Here is a 17,101-nt window from a genome sequence, read left to right on the forward strand (position 1 = left end):
TCTTTCAGCAGTGTAAGCAGCGGCAGCCAAACGCCAGGGACGAGGAGGATGTCCACTCAGGCGAGCACTCCTAAGTGATGATTAAAAAACAGCCGCACCGAAGCCCGGGCGCGGGCGGGGAGCGGGGCTGGGCATGCTCAGAGGGCCTGCCGGGCGGGCGGCAGCGATCTCCGCGGCCGGAGGGAAGCGGGGCGGGGGCGCAGGCCGGAGCGGCGCCGGGGCGCATGCTCAGTGCCCGCATCTGCTCACTCCATCCAGTGCGGCAGCCGGAAAACCGCAGCGGCGGCGGCGGCGGCGGCGGCTGACGGGGAACGACCGAGCCGAGCGGCAGAAGGGGGGAAAAAATACAAGGGCAGAACTGATAAGGGCAGGACCGAGAGCGTGGGATTTACGGCCTCTCGCGGGCCGCCGCCTTCGCCGTCCGCAGGGAGGAAGGCCCGGGAGGCGGCGGCCGGAGAAGGAGGAGACGGCGACGGGAGGGGAGCGCAGAGGAGGGGCCGGGCCGCCGGCGGCCTGGGAGCGATTTTGACGTTTTTCTCCGCTCCGTCTCCGGCGGCCCCCGACCGGGCTGCGCTGTGGGGCGGGAAGCGCCCCTGTCCCGCGCGCCTGGCTCGTCCCTTCACCCGCCGGGGCCTGAGGGGGTCTCCCCGCTCCAGGGGAGGCGGGAGGCGGGGGCGTGCGGGCACCGCGATGGCGGGGACATTTTCCACAACGTGATTGTTAAAGCCTCCCCCCCCACCTTAAAATTCCGGGCCCTTCCAGCCTCCCCCCTCCCCCCAAACCCGTGTGACTAAACGGAGACAAAGGGGAGGCGGCCTCGCTCACACGCGCGCTCGCGGGGCGGGTGGCTCGGCGGGGCGCCGGCGCGGGGCGGGCGGGAGGACGGACGGACGGACGGACGGACGCTGCGCCGTCACATTCCTATGCCCGGGAGGAGCGGCGGCAGCTCCCGCGGGAGGCGGCAGGCTCGCGGCGCGGACAGCTGAGCTTCTCCTCCCCCGTCGCCGCCCGGGCGGGCCTCGCCCCGGCCCCGATGGTTTGAGCTCTTCCCTCCTCCCATCCCGACCCCCGCGGCGGCGAGGCCACACCATGTGAAGGTTAGAACCCGGACATCCCGAGGAGCCGCCGTGAAAGATGGGGGATGCTGCAGACCCCAGGGAGATGAGAAAGACGTTCATTGTTCCAGCCATCAAGCCCTTTGACCACTATGATTTCTCCAGGGCCAAAATCGCCTGCAATCTGGCCTGGCTGGTGGCCAAAGCCTTTGGAACAGGTAAGTGGTGTCTTCCCTTCCCTCTTCCTCCTTAGGATGTACACATGCCGGTTTTTTGTTTCCGATCATCGGATGCCCCTCCGTGTCTTCTCGCACAGGTTCAGGGAGATGATGGGGGACTGGGAAGACAAAAACGAAAGGAGAAATAAAGCAGCTTTGGTCTTAAATCAAGTGCCCTTGGTCAGGTGGGATTTACCCAGATTTCTTTTATTGGATAGCAAACGTGTTTTGGTTTTTTTTTTCAGTAAGCTATTTTATCATGTCTTTACATAGGGTGGTTTTATTTTGTGGTATTTTCCCTCATTGTGTTGCATACATTTCCCCCTCAGTCATAACTGTGATTATACCACCAAGAAATTTGAGTTGGTTTCTTTATTATTGGAAGAAGGTGGATGGCACATAGTACTGTATTGATTTTGACATCTGTAATGATGGCTGCTGTTCAGGCTCCGTAGAATGTAAGGTGGCCTGTGTCGAAGTACAGTGTTAATTTTTGTTGTCATTCTTAAAGCCTATATCATCCTTCCGTACGCATTCCAGGCTCTATTAAACCATTTATTTAAAACCAATATTTAGCCTGCTGATTGTGGGATGCCATTTTCATTTCCTATTATCAGTGAGACATATTCCTTTTGCCAAACATATTTTGGCTTCATAAATTAAGAGAAACAGTGGCTACTGTGGGATTTTTTTTTTTTAATAGAGTTTTTTTGAGGGCATGTGCTGTTGACACGGATTGTACAGTGCAGTAGCAATTAAACATTCTCTCCGTTACCCAGTCTTTGCAAAATAACAGGAAAAGGGCCTCCTGTTGTAATTCCTTAGCTGTTGCTTCAGGAGCCCATGTTGTAGAGCTCTGAAAAAAGTAGAGAGCTTTTCATAGGAAGATGTTGGTGTAAGGAAATTTTGTCTGGTAACTTCAAGAATCATTTTGTAAGATTTTGTGCCCTGGTTAATAAATTTTAGATGTGTAAAATATTTGTAGAAAAGTTTCTTAGTATTTGCAGACTTTTCTCCAGATGTTAAATGTAAGGGTTTTTTTTTTGTTTGTTTGTTTGTTTGTTTTTGTGGGAGGAGACTGGCTTATTTCTACTTTGAAGACTGAAAATATGGGAGTTAATGGTTTAATTCATTCCTCTTAAACATCATCCATAACTGAATGTTTTCAGAGCTGCACATGTTAGTTAACTAGCAAATGAATCTCAGTGTTTGGAAAATTACTGGAATTAGTTTGAGGGAAACTTGAACATGATTTTATGTTTATGACGACTTTTGTTTTATTTAAATTCTTGTACTTTGATACTGAAGTAGAAGGATGTTAAGGTTTTAAAACTGGCATTAGGAGTAAGTATAATTAAAACTCATTTTGAGATAATTTACATTTTAAAGATTTATTTGGAACTAAATGTGTGGAGTAACACATAGGAGGAAGCACAAATTGTCAGTGTATTTTTATTTTCTGGCACCACTGATATCAGCAGTGAGAGTAATAGATGTATTTTGGTTTTAACATAAGCAGCATACTGAAGCTAATATCCATTTGGAGGAGAAATGAAAGCTATTTAAGTATTTAGAAAAGAGAGGGAAATTTACATAATGACCTATGTGGAAAAACAATATGTACAAAATGGAAGGAAGAGGGAACAACAAAAATATTTTCTTTCCCTCTGAAACTGAGAGGATACTTACAATACAAGATGTCAAAATGTTGCCCTTGATTCACAAAGGCTACTAACCAGAAAATGGCCTACTTTCTGGATATGTGTCAGGCAAGTTTGCTAGATTCTGGACCACTTGAGGAACACATCTTGAACACACTTGAAGAAGAAAGGAAATGAAAGGAATCTAATATCAATGGAATCTGTCGTGTGCCGGACACTGTGCTAAATGCTTTGCATTAAATTGTACATTAGAGGTTCACAGCAACTTTGTGTTGTAGGTAGTTTGTTCCCCCCATTTCCCCAGTGCACAGAGAGGTTAAACAACTTTCCTACTATCATACTTTTAGTAAGGGCAGAGATAAGTTTTCACTTGACTAACTCCCAGGGGTATGGCATTGGTGGAGGCAGGGCATACCTGCTCTGTACTCACTGCTTTACATACATTGCTTCATTCATTCCTACAGCAACCCTCGAGGTAGATACTGTTCTCATTTTGCAGATGAGGGAACAGGTTCAGAGCTTTTAATTTGTTTAAGATGAAACATCTGGCAAGTGGTGGATTCTGCATGCCAGCTCAGGTCTTTATGACTCTGAAGTCTTTGCTCTTTACACCACTCTGCAGAGTGTGAAAAATGTGCACATAGTACGTGTTAGAAGTCTTATTTATTTATTTATTTTCTTTAAAGAGTGGGCAGATCTTAACACACTCTCAGATGGTATAGATGAATATTGTTGGTACTTGGTTACATTTGCCTTGGCAACAGTTGGAATGGATATAAAGATCATACTCAAAACGCAATGAGAACCAAACTTAGAAGACCTTCAGAGGGTAACTTAGTAACAGAACTTAATACATTATTGAGAATGTTAGTTTGTGCATTTTATTCTTTAATCAACAACCTTTCAAAAGTTGTTCTGTTCACTCCACGTTTATATGGAGTGAATAGAGAAAAAGTAAAGTTTCATTTCTTTTGATGTAATATTCTTCATTTGCTGCAGACACTTAAGTAGCAAGTGTTAATAGATAACATATTTCAAAGGTATTACCTAATGGTATTCAGTTAATCATTCAAAAAATTAGCCCAACTTTAAGTTGTGATTTACTAAAATCACTTAAAAAAAAAAAGATTTATTTATGTATATGAGAGAGTTGGAGAGCATGTGCAGCAGGGGAAGGGACAGAGGGAGAGGAAGGGAGGGAGAATCCCAAGCAGACTCCCTGCTGAGTGCGGGGTTCCATGAAGGGCTCGATCCCAGGACCCTGAGATCATGACCTGAACCGAAATCAGGAGTCGGAAGCCCAATTGACTGAGCCACCAGGTGCCCCTCTATCTATCACTTTAAATGACTTTTCCAACACATACAGTTTTAAAATGTACTACTTTTTAATATACCAAAAGTTAGAAAGTTTCTCATAGAAAAAAACTAAATCAATACCTGAAGACCCTATATATTATTGTTAAAGAAGTAATTTTAGTGGGGCGCCTGGGTGGCTCATCCAGTTGGGCTTCCGACTCCTGATTTTGGCTCAGGTCATTATCTCAGGGTCCTGGGATCAAGCCCTGTACCTCGGGCTCCCTGCTCAGCAGGCAGTCTGCTTGTCTCCCTCTCCCTCTGATCCTCCCCCTGTTTGTGGTATGCTCGCACTTTCTCTTAAATAAATAAATCTTAAAAAAAATAAAACGATAGCTAGAAATCAATGATGGGTGTAGAATGAAGTTATTGAACCATACAAAATAAATAAAGCACTAGTATTGCAATACCTAGAAAGCAGATGGAGTGTTTATTCAAAGTCTTATGTCAGAAGCTTTGTGTCATGTTCTTCTCATTACACTAAAAATATTCCAAATAGCCCAAATCTTAATAGTTTATTTTGTAGAAGAATGCAGATACAGTTTTGATCAAATGAAGAATAAGTTTGTTTAGATGAATTTTAATAAACAGATGCTCATTACTTGAAGCAAATTGCAAAAGAGGAAGTTAAGCTATGCTTTCTCTACTGTATTTGAACAGCTTAACCCATTTAAGCAATGATATTGCTGAGTTTGCTTTCAGTGTTCTGTTCCTTTAAATCTTTTAGGGCAAATGGTGGGTACAAAACCTCTTTATGAAATTTCTTTTTTTTTTTTTTTTTTAAGATTTTATTTATTTATTTGACAGAGAGAGACACAGTGAGAGAGGGAACACGAGCAGGGGGAGTGGGAGAGGGAGAAGCAGGCTTCCTGTGGAGCAGGGAGCCTGACGCGGGGCTCGATCCCAGGACCCTGGGACCATGACCTGAGCTGAAGGCAGATGCTTAACGACTGAGCCACCCAGGCGCCCCTGAAATTTCTTTTTTTTTAATCTTTTTTTTAAGATTTTATTTATTTAGGGCGCCTGGGTGGCTCAGTTGGTTAGGCGACTGCCTTCGGCTCAGGTCATGATCCTGGAGTCCCAGGATCGAGTCCCACATCGGGCTCCCTGCTCAGCAGGGAGTCTGCTTCTCCCTCTGACCCTCCCCCCTCTCATGTGCTCTCTCTCATTCTCTCTCAAATAAATAAATAAAATCTTTAAAAAAAAAAAAAAAGATTTTATTTATTTATTTGACAGAGAGCAAGAGAGCACAAGCAGGGGGAGCAGTAGAGGGAGAGGGAGAAGCAGGGTCCCTGCCAGGCAGGGAGCCCAATGTGGTGCTAGATCCCAGGACTCTGGGATCATGACCTGAGCCGAAGGCAGACGCTTAAACATCTGAACCACTCAGGCACCCCTCTTTATGAAATTCTTGAATTTGGAGTTCTTAACATGGAATTTAAGGCCCACTTCCTAGTGTTAGTATCATTTCAACTTTATCAACTATTATTCTCCTCTTTTTTTTAATCATTCTCCTCTCCATACCATTTACTATTACAAATATACCTTGTTACATTTCTTTGTATGTCTGGACACATTCTGCTGTCAGAATCCTATGTTGGCTCTGACTTAGGCAAGTGTGAAGGTTGTGATGACAATGGGTAGCATTGTGGGTAAGAAAGACTAATAGAGAGGCCAGTTTGGGAAATTATTGCAGGAGTTCAGGCAAGATATCAAGAAAGCTTATTGTAGAGTGGAAATGAGAATAAAGCTGCTAATATTTATTAAGTACTTGCTATGTATTAAGCACTTTGCATGTCATATCATTTTAGTTCTCATGATAGCCTTAAGAGGTGGAAACTATTAATCATTCTGATTTTACTGATGAGGAAAATGAAGCTCAGAGGTTTAGGAACTCATCCAAAGCCGCTCAGTTTATGGAGCTGGGCTCTGAACTTGTGAAATCTGACTTCAGTCTATTCTCTTAACCACTGTACTATATGGGTAGAAGTGAAATTAATGGAAAAGAGGCAAAAGGTAGAAAAAATGTTGCAGAGTTATAATCCCTAGTATTTCTAAATGACTGAATTTGGGGTTCATGGGAAATTGTTGAAATAAAAAGGTAATATATAAAAGGATGAGGTTACCTGAGGTTTTAAGGAGGAAGAGGTTGGGCGCCTGGGTGGCTCAGTTGGTTGAGCAACTGCCTTCGGCTCAGGTCATGATCCTGGAGTCCCTGGATCGAGTCCCACATCGGGCTCCCTGCTCAGCAGGGAGTCTGGTTCTCCCTCTGATCCTCCCCCTCTCATGCTCTCTGTCTCCCATTCTCTCTCTCAGGTAAATAAATAAAATCTTTAAAAAAAAAAAAAAAAAGGAGGAAGAGGTTACCTGAGCTTTTGAGATTTAGTGACTGGGAGGATGAATCGCTATGCCATTGGCAGAGATAGAGGAAGCAGCACGTTGTAATGGGAAGTCAGCTTTGTTTTTGGAAGCCTTGAACATGATGTATTGGCCAAATATCTAATCTGAAAAATTCAATGAAGTCAATAGCTAAAAATGTAGGTATGGAGTATGATTGGGAAGTTGAGGCTAGAAATAATAATTTCAGAGTCTTCTGTGTATAAAATGCACCTGAAATTGGAGTAGATGTGAGGGTGACAGAATTTAGGGTAGTGAACACTTAAAATGTTTTGGAGGGAGCACTGGGGAAAAGGAAGCAGAATTAAAGCAATCAGAGACTTAGGAAGGGAATTAAGAAAGTGTAATAATACTGAGGCCCTGGAAGGAAAAATTTCAAGGGGGTGGTCTTATTAACAGTGTCAAATGCTTCAGTTTTTTAATTTAATTTTTATTTTTAAAAGATTTTTTTTTTAAGTAATCTCTACACCCAACATGGGGTCAGACTCTCAACCCCAAGACCAAGAGTTGCATGCTCTACCGTCTGAGCCAGCCAGGCACCCCTACAGGTTTTTAAACCATGCCATTCTTTTAAGAGTTTATGCTCTAGTAGGGGAGATGTGATACATGTGTAACTATAGTAGAGTTCAGGAAATATATAAGGGCCATGTAACTGGAACAGTGACATGAAGAGGGAAGGAGAAGTAGCAGAGGCGGAGAGAGGACACTCTCAGCCTCAGTGAACTGTGAAGGAAGACCCCTGAAGTGTAGGTGGTAGTTGGATGACCCTGAAGGGAGTCAGGCTGAATGGAGAGTAGGCCTTGTAGGTGGAGGAGATAGTTTGTGTGCAGGCATGGAGTTTTGAAACTAAGGTAGTGTTAGTGGAACAACATAGACCAGTAGGATTAAAGGAGGTTTATGTAATGAAAAGTGGGAGATCCAGCTTGAAAGGTAAATTGGAACAGAATTGTTGGAAGAGCCAGTTAAGGAATTTGGCATTTATTTTGTAGATGAATTATTCTAAGCACATTGGATTGAAAAAGAAACTGCTATGACGAATTTATTGAAAACATACTTTGTGCTAAGTACAATTTTGAACATTTTATATTGTTATTTTTTTAATTCGAAGAACAATCCTATTAAAGTGGATACCATTTTATTTCTTCCATTATACTCTAAAGCAAGGTTTCCCAACCACGGAACTATTGGCTGGCTAATTCTTTGTTTTGGAGGGCCATCCTATGCGTTGTAGGATTTTAGTAGCATCCCTGGCCTCTACTCACTGGTTGACAGTAGTATTCTCCACCCTCACTTCCACTCTGGCTGTGACAACCAAAAATGTCTAGACCTTGCCTAGGTCTCCTGGGGGACAAAATGACCCCAACTTGAGAACCATTGCTATAAAGATTATAAGATACGCCTGCAATTTAAAAAGGGTTTTTATATATTAAAGTCCAAGTTAATTGTAAGACATCCTGATTTCAGAAGTATTCAAATGGAAGATAAGAATTTAGGAAATTAGGTAGTTTGCTCTTTTTGTTAGTGAGGAAACAGAGAGGTTAAATAACTTGGCTTTATCATCTAGCTTATAAGTGGTGGAACCACAATTGGAGTCTAATCCTTTATGATACTAAAATTTGTATTTTAACCTTTATGTTATATGCTTTCTGTAGTTCATTACAATTTTATAGTATAGTACTGGAAGTGAAGGCATAAAAACGTATGAAAACCTTTCAAATGTAAGTCTTAAATTTGTTTTGCAAAATTTAAAAGTATATTTAATCTTTCTTATATTTGATAAATTAGTACAGGGATAGAAAATATATTTAGCATTGGTGTGTCATTTCAGAGTCTCCTCCCACCCCCAGTGAATCCAGTTTTCCATGTAGACCAGCTTATGGACCTTTTCTATAGGTAAATTATAAATAATAATACTTAAATATTACACATTTATTAGTAGTGACAAACTTTGTGCTTTAGCTGAGATAACAGTTGTTTTCATTTATGACATTCAGCACTTTCCATCCTAAGCCTTGCAGTTTTTCCTTTTCTTCTTAAACATTGACTCTTCATCAACATATTTTAGATTAAAGGCCTATACAGTAGTATCTTTCCAGTTCTCCTACTACTACTTGCTCCCTTTTTTTTTCTGGGGCATTTTCCTGAAATACTCTTCATTTCCCTACTTGCTGAATAGTCATGATAATAAACATTTGTACACTGCTCTGAGTTTTTTAGAAGAAAAATAAATTGCAAAGTGTTAGAATTTATCAGTCTCACACTTAGGCTACCTTTAGATATTCTGTTTCCCATTGTAGAATACGATTATATTTCTTATAATAATTTCAAAGAATTCTTTTTATTAAAAATATTTTTCACTACAAACTAGACAGAATAAAACAGAGACTAGGCATATAGCAATAGAGAGGCCACTGAGCTCTTTCTGTAATCCTTACAGCTGTACTCTGCTGTATTATGCCCAGTAAGGTTTATGAAGTATCTCTATCCTATTTTCTTGAGATAAAGAGATGGAATTTCAGTTAACAGAAATATGCATTCATCTCCCTGCTCCATATTTCACAAACATAGGCTCCTGGGAATATATTTGTATGATCTTAAAAAGTTATCTCCCTCACACCATTTTCTGTCTCTAAAATAGGAATTGCATGCAGATTCTAAGTACTTTAGGCTCTTGGAATAAAAGACATTTGATGAAACTTGAAATATTTCAAAAGACATCTGTCCTCAGCAAATAGAAGTTTCAAAGTACAGTTGACCATTGAACAACATGGATTTGAACTGCATGGATCCATGTATACATGTATTTTTTTTTCAAGAAATATATTGGAACATTTTTTTGAGGTTTGTGATAATTTGAAAAAACTTGTAGATGAATGGTGTAGCCTGGAAATACTGAAAAAAATTAAGAAAAGTTAGGTTTTATTGTGAGAATGTAGTATATAATAAATATAACATGCAAAATGTGTTATCCACTGTTTATGTTATCAGTAAGGCTTCTGGTTGACAGTAGGCTATTAGTAAGATTTTTGGGGAGTCAGAAGTTATATGCAGATTTTTGACTGCATGGAGGGGGTGGAGTTGGTACTCCTAACCCCCTGGGTTGTTTGAGAGTCAACTGTGGATGGTTTCATTTTTTTTGCTGGCATTTTCTACTACTCTCAAGATTCTCTTTTTCAGCCGTCTTGTTTTCCCTTCTCTTTTTTGAAGACATTCAAATAAAGGAGTTGCTGACCTTGTTAATTTTTCTCTAATTCATAAGTTTTGTAGAACTTTGTAATGTAACAGATTTTGAAACAGCAGAAATACTGTCTTTTTTTTTAGCCACCTCCATTTTCTTTTTTTACATAGATGCTAGAAATTGTGATTATAAGATCTTGAAAATTTACTTTTTGACACAAAAATATTTTTTGAATAGGTGAGACAGGCACAGATTGAAAACTCAAAAGGTATATAAGGATAGATCTAGTGAAAAGTCTCCTTCCCATCTGGACCCAGAGCTACTCAGTTTGTTTTAAGCTAGGTGACATTATCGGAAGTCTGTCTTTTAAAAGCTCTCTTGGAGTACATTAAAAATGATTAAATCGGAGAGGGGGCTGGGTGGCTCAGTTGGTTAAGCGTCCGACTCTTGGTTTCAGCTCAGGGTCACGAGATCAAGCCTAAGAGTCTCTCTCTCCCTCTTACTCTGCCCCCCACCCCACCTCCATGCTCTCTCACTCTTTTTTTTTTTTAAAGATTTTATTCATTTGTCAGAGAGAGAGAAAGAGCACAAGCAGGGGGAGTGGCAGGCAGAGGGAGAAGCAGGCTCTCCGCCAAGCAAGGAGCCCCATGTGGGACTCGATCCCAGAACCCTGGGATCATGACCTGAGCCGAAGGCAGAAGCTCAACTGACTGAGCCACCCAGGCGTCCCTCTCTCTCTCACTCTTAAAAAAAAATTAAAAAGGTAAATTTTATGTTATGTGTATTTTACCACATTAAAAAAAGAAAAAAGGATCTCTTGGAAGTAGAAAATGTATTGGAGGGAGACCAAGAGTTACAAGGAGGGAGATAATTAGGAAGCTATAGTCCAGGTGGGTGGTGATGACACCTTGAATTTGAATGGTAGCACTGGATATGGAAAGAAGTGGATGAATGTAAAAGATAAGACTTGGTGATTGATTGGACATGTGGAAGCAAAGATGAGATTGTGGGGAGTATTAAGATTGCTTCTGTTTACTGAGAAAGGGAACAATGGAAGAGAGCCAGATTGTGTATGTGTGAGAGAACAGCGTTGAATTTGAGGAATGTGGTGGTGTATGCGTTAGGCCCTTGAAAATTCATATGTGGGGGAAGCCTGGGTGGCTCAGTTGGTTAAGCGTCTGCCTTCAGCTCGGGTCATGATCCCAGGGTCCTGGCATTGAGCCCCACATCAGGCTCCCCGCTCAGTGGGGAGCCTGCTTCTCTCTCTCCCTCTGCCCCTCCCCTTACTTGTTTTCTCTCTCTTTCTCTCTCTAATAAATAAAATCTTTAAAAAAAAAGAAGACTCGTATGTGGAATTTAGAAGACCTCCAGGATGAGACACATAAGTGGCTATTAAAAAAGTAACTGCCAGTCACTTTGAGGGAAAGTATGGAGGAGAGAGAAGGGGACCCAAGACAGGAGAGCCAGCAAAGGAGCCAGACAGAGAGTAGCCACAGAGGATGAAAGCAAAGCAGGTCAGGCGAGTGTGGAATCTCAGGCATAGGGAAGAGAACATTGAGGTGGAGGAGAATAAGGTAGAGCTGAGACAGATTAAGCAGGAAGTCTCATAAAATTCTGTCAGATTTAGCAATGATGAAATTATTGATGACAGGGCTGAGAACACGTTGAGGGGAATGTAGAGGCAGAACCATGACCAGAGTAGGTTGAAAGTTAATGGGAGATCGTGTCAAAGTATCTTCACTTGTAGTAACAGAAAATCCATCTCAAATTGGCTTATAGAACAGAGGATTTATTGGCTTACATAACTGAAAAGGTTCTGAGGTAGGATGAGCTTTTGATCTGATTTGATCAAGGATCCAGTTGCATTTCTTTGTGATTCCCTTAGCTGTGCTCTTCTTCATGTGTGAGTTTCATTCTCCCACTGTCTCCTCTCATGCAAGCAAATGGCTGTAGTAGGTCCAGGCCTCACATCCACGTATCACAGTATTCAGAACTCTTTCCTAATCACTGAATGAAAGTTCTGTACTCTTCTCTTTTTTCTTTCTCTTTAAACAAAGTCATTTGATTTTAGAAAATACCAAATACGTGCAGTGACAGTAAACTTTCATGTACTCTTCACCCAGCCTCCATGACCATCAACTCATAGCCAGTCCTGATTTATCAGTTACACTGATTTTTTCTGGCCACACTGATTATTTGAAGCAAATCCCAGACATTATATCATTTCATCTATAAATATATTAGTATATATCTCCAAAAGTCAGGAACTCTTTTTTTTAAACATAACCATGGTACTTGCCATCATCACAGACTGTCATGAGCACTCTGTATCATCAGTATGAGGATTTCTCTGATTGTCTCATAAATCTTTGTTTTTATTTATTTTTTTGTTTTGCAGTTCATTTGTTCCAGTCAGTATCCAAATAAGGGTCATATTTTGTAATTGGTTGATATGTCTAAGTTTTTTTTTTTTTTTTAAAGATTTTATTTATTTATTTGACAGAGAGAGAGACAGCGAGAGCAGGAACACAAGCAGGGGGAGTGGGAGAGGGAGAAGCAGGTTTCCCGCAGAGCAGGGAGCCCGATGTGGGACTCGATCCCAGGACCCTGGGATCATGACCTGAGCCGAAGGCAGACGCTTAACGACTGAGCCACCCAGGTGCCCCTAAGTTTTTTTTTAATATATAGTCTCCTCCTCCATTTCATTTTGTTTTGCTTGCATTTATTTACTGGAGGAACCTGAGTATTTGTCCTTTAAAATTTCCTGCAGTCTGGATCTCTGTGGTATTGTTTAACAGGTTTCTCATAAATTGGCAGTTAGATCTAGAGAATTATATAGATTCAAGTTTATTTATTTATTTTTTGGCATACTTCACAGGTGGTGCGTATTTCTACCAGGAGGCCCTACTAGTGTCTAGTTATCTCTCTTACTATCATGATTTCATTTATTAGCTGGAAAGCTCCTTTAAAAGGAAACTTCTCTTTGTTAAGAATATGGTTGTCTTATGTGGGAAATTACCTTAATGAATGGTAGCCTCCAAGTATACTACCAGGCAAACTCCAGAGGTCACAGAAAAGAAGGGCTCACAGACCAAATTAAAGTGCTTAAATCCTATGGTTCGTTAAATCAATTTACAGTGAGAAGCAAGGAGAAAGAGATGAAGTAAGTTAACACATTTAAGATAGAGTGCAAGTAGGGAGAACCATGCTTCCTGAATCCTGCAATGTACAGTGTTTATATGTCCATCTCTTTCTGCTTGCTGCATTAGCCTTCCCTAATGATGATGGTGTGGTCACAAGGACCAGAGTTGAAGTTTGAACAAGGAGCCCCATAGTGACACGTAGGCCAGTGATACACACTTGCTCTATCAGAGAGAGACAGAGAATAAGCATGCCTGCCACAGCAGTAGCTTACCAATAAGCCTGATGAATAGCCATGGGTTTTATGTTACTTGGTCAGAGGACAAATAGGCCAGAATGGGTGTCACCAGTGGGTGGCCAAATTAAGGACTCACAGGTTTTAAGTATTCATGTATATTTAGTGTTCATTACCTCTTGTTTGTTTAGTCTCATGCATATTTAATATATTGTGAATATTTAGAACCTTATATATATTTCATGAATACATCATGAATATTAAGTGCCTAGGTACCTCATGAATATTAGGTATCTTTTGGGTTTTTTTCATCCCTTTTTTGTTTAACATACACATTACTAACCACTTACCTTTAACACATTCTTTGAATTCCGCGTTTAACAAACTTCTTGCTTAATAGTACTTATCAACACTTTCACCTATATTTTACAAACCACAAACTTACTCTTTAATAATTGAATAGACTAGAAAGTAAAAGTACATTACACTGAGGTACAGGGCAGGAAGAACAAATGCTATGTTGTTCTCTTCATTGGGGAGGGGAATTGCACCAAACTGAGTGGATCACTGGCCCCCAAGAAACTGAAAGGGTAAAGAATGGGGAGAAAGAACATTCTGAATAGTGACCAGAATGTACAAAGGCAAAGGTTCTGTATTGGAAGGGTGTGTGATTGTTAGGAACTGAATGTGACTAGCAGGGGTGTCTAATACAAGGTGGTGGGTAGGGACAGGATCATTTCTTCCTTCTAAGGTCAGAGGGAGGATTTTAATTCTTTTGTTTTTGAAGATATTATTTATTTATTAGAGAGCACAAGCAGGGGGAGGGGCAGAGGGAGAGGGAGAAGCAGACGCTGAGCACGGAGCCTGATATGGAGCTCGATCCCAGGATCCTGGGATCATGACCTGAGCCAAAGGCAGATGCTTAACCCAGGCGCCCCGAGGATTTTAATCCTTAAAGGTGCTGAAAGTCATTGAAAACCCTAGGGTTTCATGGTGGTGTGTGACATGATCAAATTTGCTTATGGGAAGTAAGCAAATTCTGGCTGTAGTAGAGAATGGCTTGAAATAGGGACAGGAATGGATGTGTGAAGATGATTAGGAGTTAATGAAGTGATTCACATGAGAAGCACCGATAGCCTGGAGATGCGAGTTGAGACTGTGAGAAGGGGATGGATTTTATCTGGGGTTTGAGGGAGAGGGAGGCATCGATGATGACTCCTAGGTTTCTGGCTTGTGCAACTAGATAGATGGTGGTGTCATTCATCGACATGGGGAATGCTGGAAGATGATCAGGTTTGGGGGAAAAGACTGATTTGGGGCATTTTTACGTTTCATAACTTTTTCAGTATAATTTCAAACATGTAAGAATACAAAAAGAACTCCCAAGTATCCTTTAGCCATATTTATCAATTGTTAACATTTTTCCCATTTATCATTTTCTCTCTTTCCCATCCTCCCACATAAACATGTGTGTATACATACATACATACATACATAATATTTTCTGAACTGTTTGAGAATGCATGAGAGACATTGTGTTTCCCACCCCGAAATATTTCAGTCTGTCTCCAAAAATGAAGGATCAGTTTCTTATATATAATTTCAGTAAAATTATAAAAATCAGGAAACTTAACTTCGATATATTATTATCTGATCCACAGTCCAAATTCAAATTTGCCAATTGTTTTAATGTCATTATTGCTACTTTTTTTTTTTTTCCATTCCAAGATTCAGGATCAATGCATTGCAGTTAATTGACTTGTCTCTTTAGTCTCCTTTAACCTGGAATAGTTCTTTGGTCTGTCTTTGTCTTTCATGAGATTGACACTTTTATTAAAGATTGAGCATCCTGAGCTGCATGCTGAGCTGGGCCTCTGGCTCCTTCCCTGGGCATTCTTAGCTCTTGCTAAACTTCCTTCACCCTGTGTTACAAGCGGCCAGTTCTCTTCAGGGGCTGACTGGGCTGCCTCCCCTCTTGTGTTCTTACACCCTGCTCTGGAGTATGGGTGTAAGCCATACATAGCCACTGTCCCTTCTGCCTTTGGTCTGAATGACTGGGATGATGCTAAGATCCTGGCATGGGTGCGGGTGCTGGCAGTGTCCCAACAAGAATACCCAGGCACTATGAAGAAAAACAAAGTGCACAGAGACCTACCTGCTCCCAGACAAGGACTGATGGAGATCCAGACACTGGAGACCATTTCCCAACCTACTGCTCCTCCTGCTATCTTCTTTGGCTTTCTTTTTTCTTGTCCTTTTCCCTTCTCTTTCTTCCTTCCTTGGCTGACCTACCTTTGCACCCCCTCTCATCACTGCTGCCGTTGCCACCTGTCTTTCCACCAACAGATATACCCTGTTGCTCCCTTATACAGCTCCATCCCTGCATTGCACAGGGGACATGGGCAAGAGTGCCTGGGAGGCACCCAGAGACAAACCAGTTGGCATCTAGGCAGCCCCAGAGGAGAGCTGTTTAGCCAGAGGGAATTTCCTTACTCTCTGTTCTTCCTAAGATTGAACAACTTGACATCCTCCCTAATATATAATGATGCTAGGGAGGTGGGTGGGGCAGAGGGAGAGGAAAGAATTAGGAAATTCCTCTTCTCAGTACCCCATAAGGTATGAACCCACAGTGTTGATTTTTCCTTTTATTAAAATTTTTGTTTTATAAATACAATAGACCAGTTATTTTATAGAATGTCAATGTGGATTTGTCTAAAGTGTCTTCATGATTAAAGTTATGCAAGTCTGGCAGAACTACCACAGAAGAGATGCTATATTCTCAGTAAATCGTATCAAGAGACACCTAATGTTTGTTTTGGTATTGGTGATGTTAACTTTGATCACTTGGTTAAAGTGGTATCTGCCATGTTTCTGCACCATAAAATTATTATTATTCCATTTTTAATTAATAATTTATGGGGAGATAAATCGAAATATCCTGTTTATCAAGCTTGTATCCGCTATTTTAGCATACAATAATGATTCTTGCTTAAGTCAGTTATTACTATTGATTATTACTGTTCCATTTATTGTGTTCTCCAACAAGAAAGAGGTTTTTCTTCTTTCTCTTTTGCTTATTTTTTCATTATATCAGGATGGACTCATTGATTCTTGTTTTATTCAATGGGTTATAATCCTTTATCATCATTATGTATTTTGATGTTCATATTGTCCCAGATTTAGCCAGTGGGATCTCCTTTCTTCTGGATCCTGTGTCTTTCTGACATGGCCCCATCATATGCTGACATTTTCTTTCTTTTTGGCCCACGTACACAACCCCCCCCCCCCCCAAATACATACAAATACATTCTTAGCTCATCTTGTACTTTGTCTTCTCCAGCTCTAGAAATCGCCTTTTCTTTCCTTTTAGTGAGAAACCAAGATATAGATGCTAGGCTTATTACTACTGGGGGTTTGCAGACAGAGCTAGGAAACACACATACGCATATATAACATAAAGTACATCTATTTCTTTCTCTGTATATAGACAGATATAGAGCACCACGTGTTCATACTGACACTTTGCATTTTAGTCCAACACCACAGAGTTTGTTCTAATCTTTCTAGTTCATTTCTAGTCCCTTCCTATATTTGTAACTCCCCTTGTCAGTGAGAAACTTGGCACCCATTTTGAATTTGGCATTTCTTTGTGAAATCCAAGTGAAGAGTTGAGTAGACTAGCTGGCTTATAAGGATCTGGGACTCAGAAGAGGTGCTTTTAGTCTCACAGGGGAGTGGGAGGAGTGGAAGAGGTAATTTAAACTCAGGAATGCTGAACAGCACTTAACACATCATTTGGTAAGTGGAAGGGTAGAGGGAGTTCACTTTTAATTGGCATCTCATTTGAAGGCAAAGCTCTATGTTTT

General features: G+C 41.1%; 1 protein-coding gene across 4 annotated transcripts in view; it reads left to right on the forward strand.

Moving 5' to 3' along the window:
• The first annotated feature begins 235 nt into the window (after window positions 1–235).
• CAMSAP2 (calmodulin regulated spectrin associated protein family member 2) overlaps window positions 236–17,101 on the forward strand; it is a 112,749-nt gene continuing 95,883 nt past the window's right edge. For 2 of the 4 annotated variants that reach the window (XM_078078249.1, XM_078078250.1), the window contains exon 1: window positions 236–1,273. In XM_078078249.1, coding sequence (XP_077934375.1) covers window positions 1,135–1,273 — 139 coding nt within the window. In that variant the 5' untranslated portion in view covers window positions 236–1,134. The remainder of the gene's footprint in view (window positions 1,274–17,101) is intronic. The other 2 variants (XM_036086702.2, XM_078078251.1) reach the window with 1 other exon arrangement.

This window comes from Halichoerus grypus, chromosome 7 (assembly GCF_964656455.1).
Source record: "Halichoerus grypus chromosome 7, mHalGry1.hap1.1, whole genome shotgun sequence".
In the NCBI taxonomy this organism is placed as follows: domain Eukaryota; kingdom Metazoa; phylum Chordata; class Mammalia; order Carnivora; family Phocidae; genus Halichoerus; species Halichoerus grypus.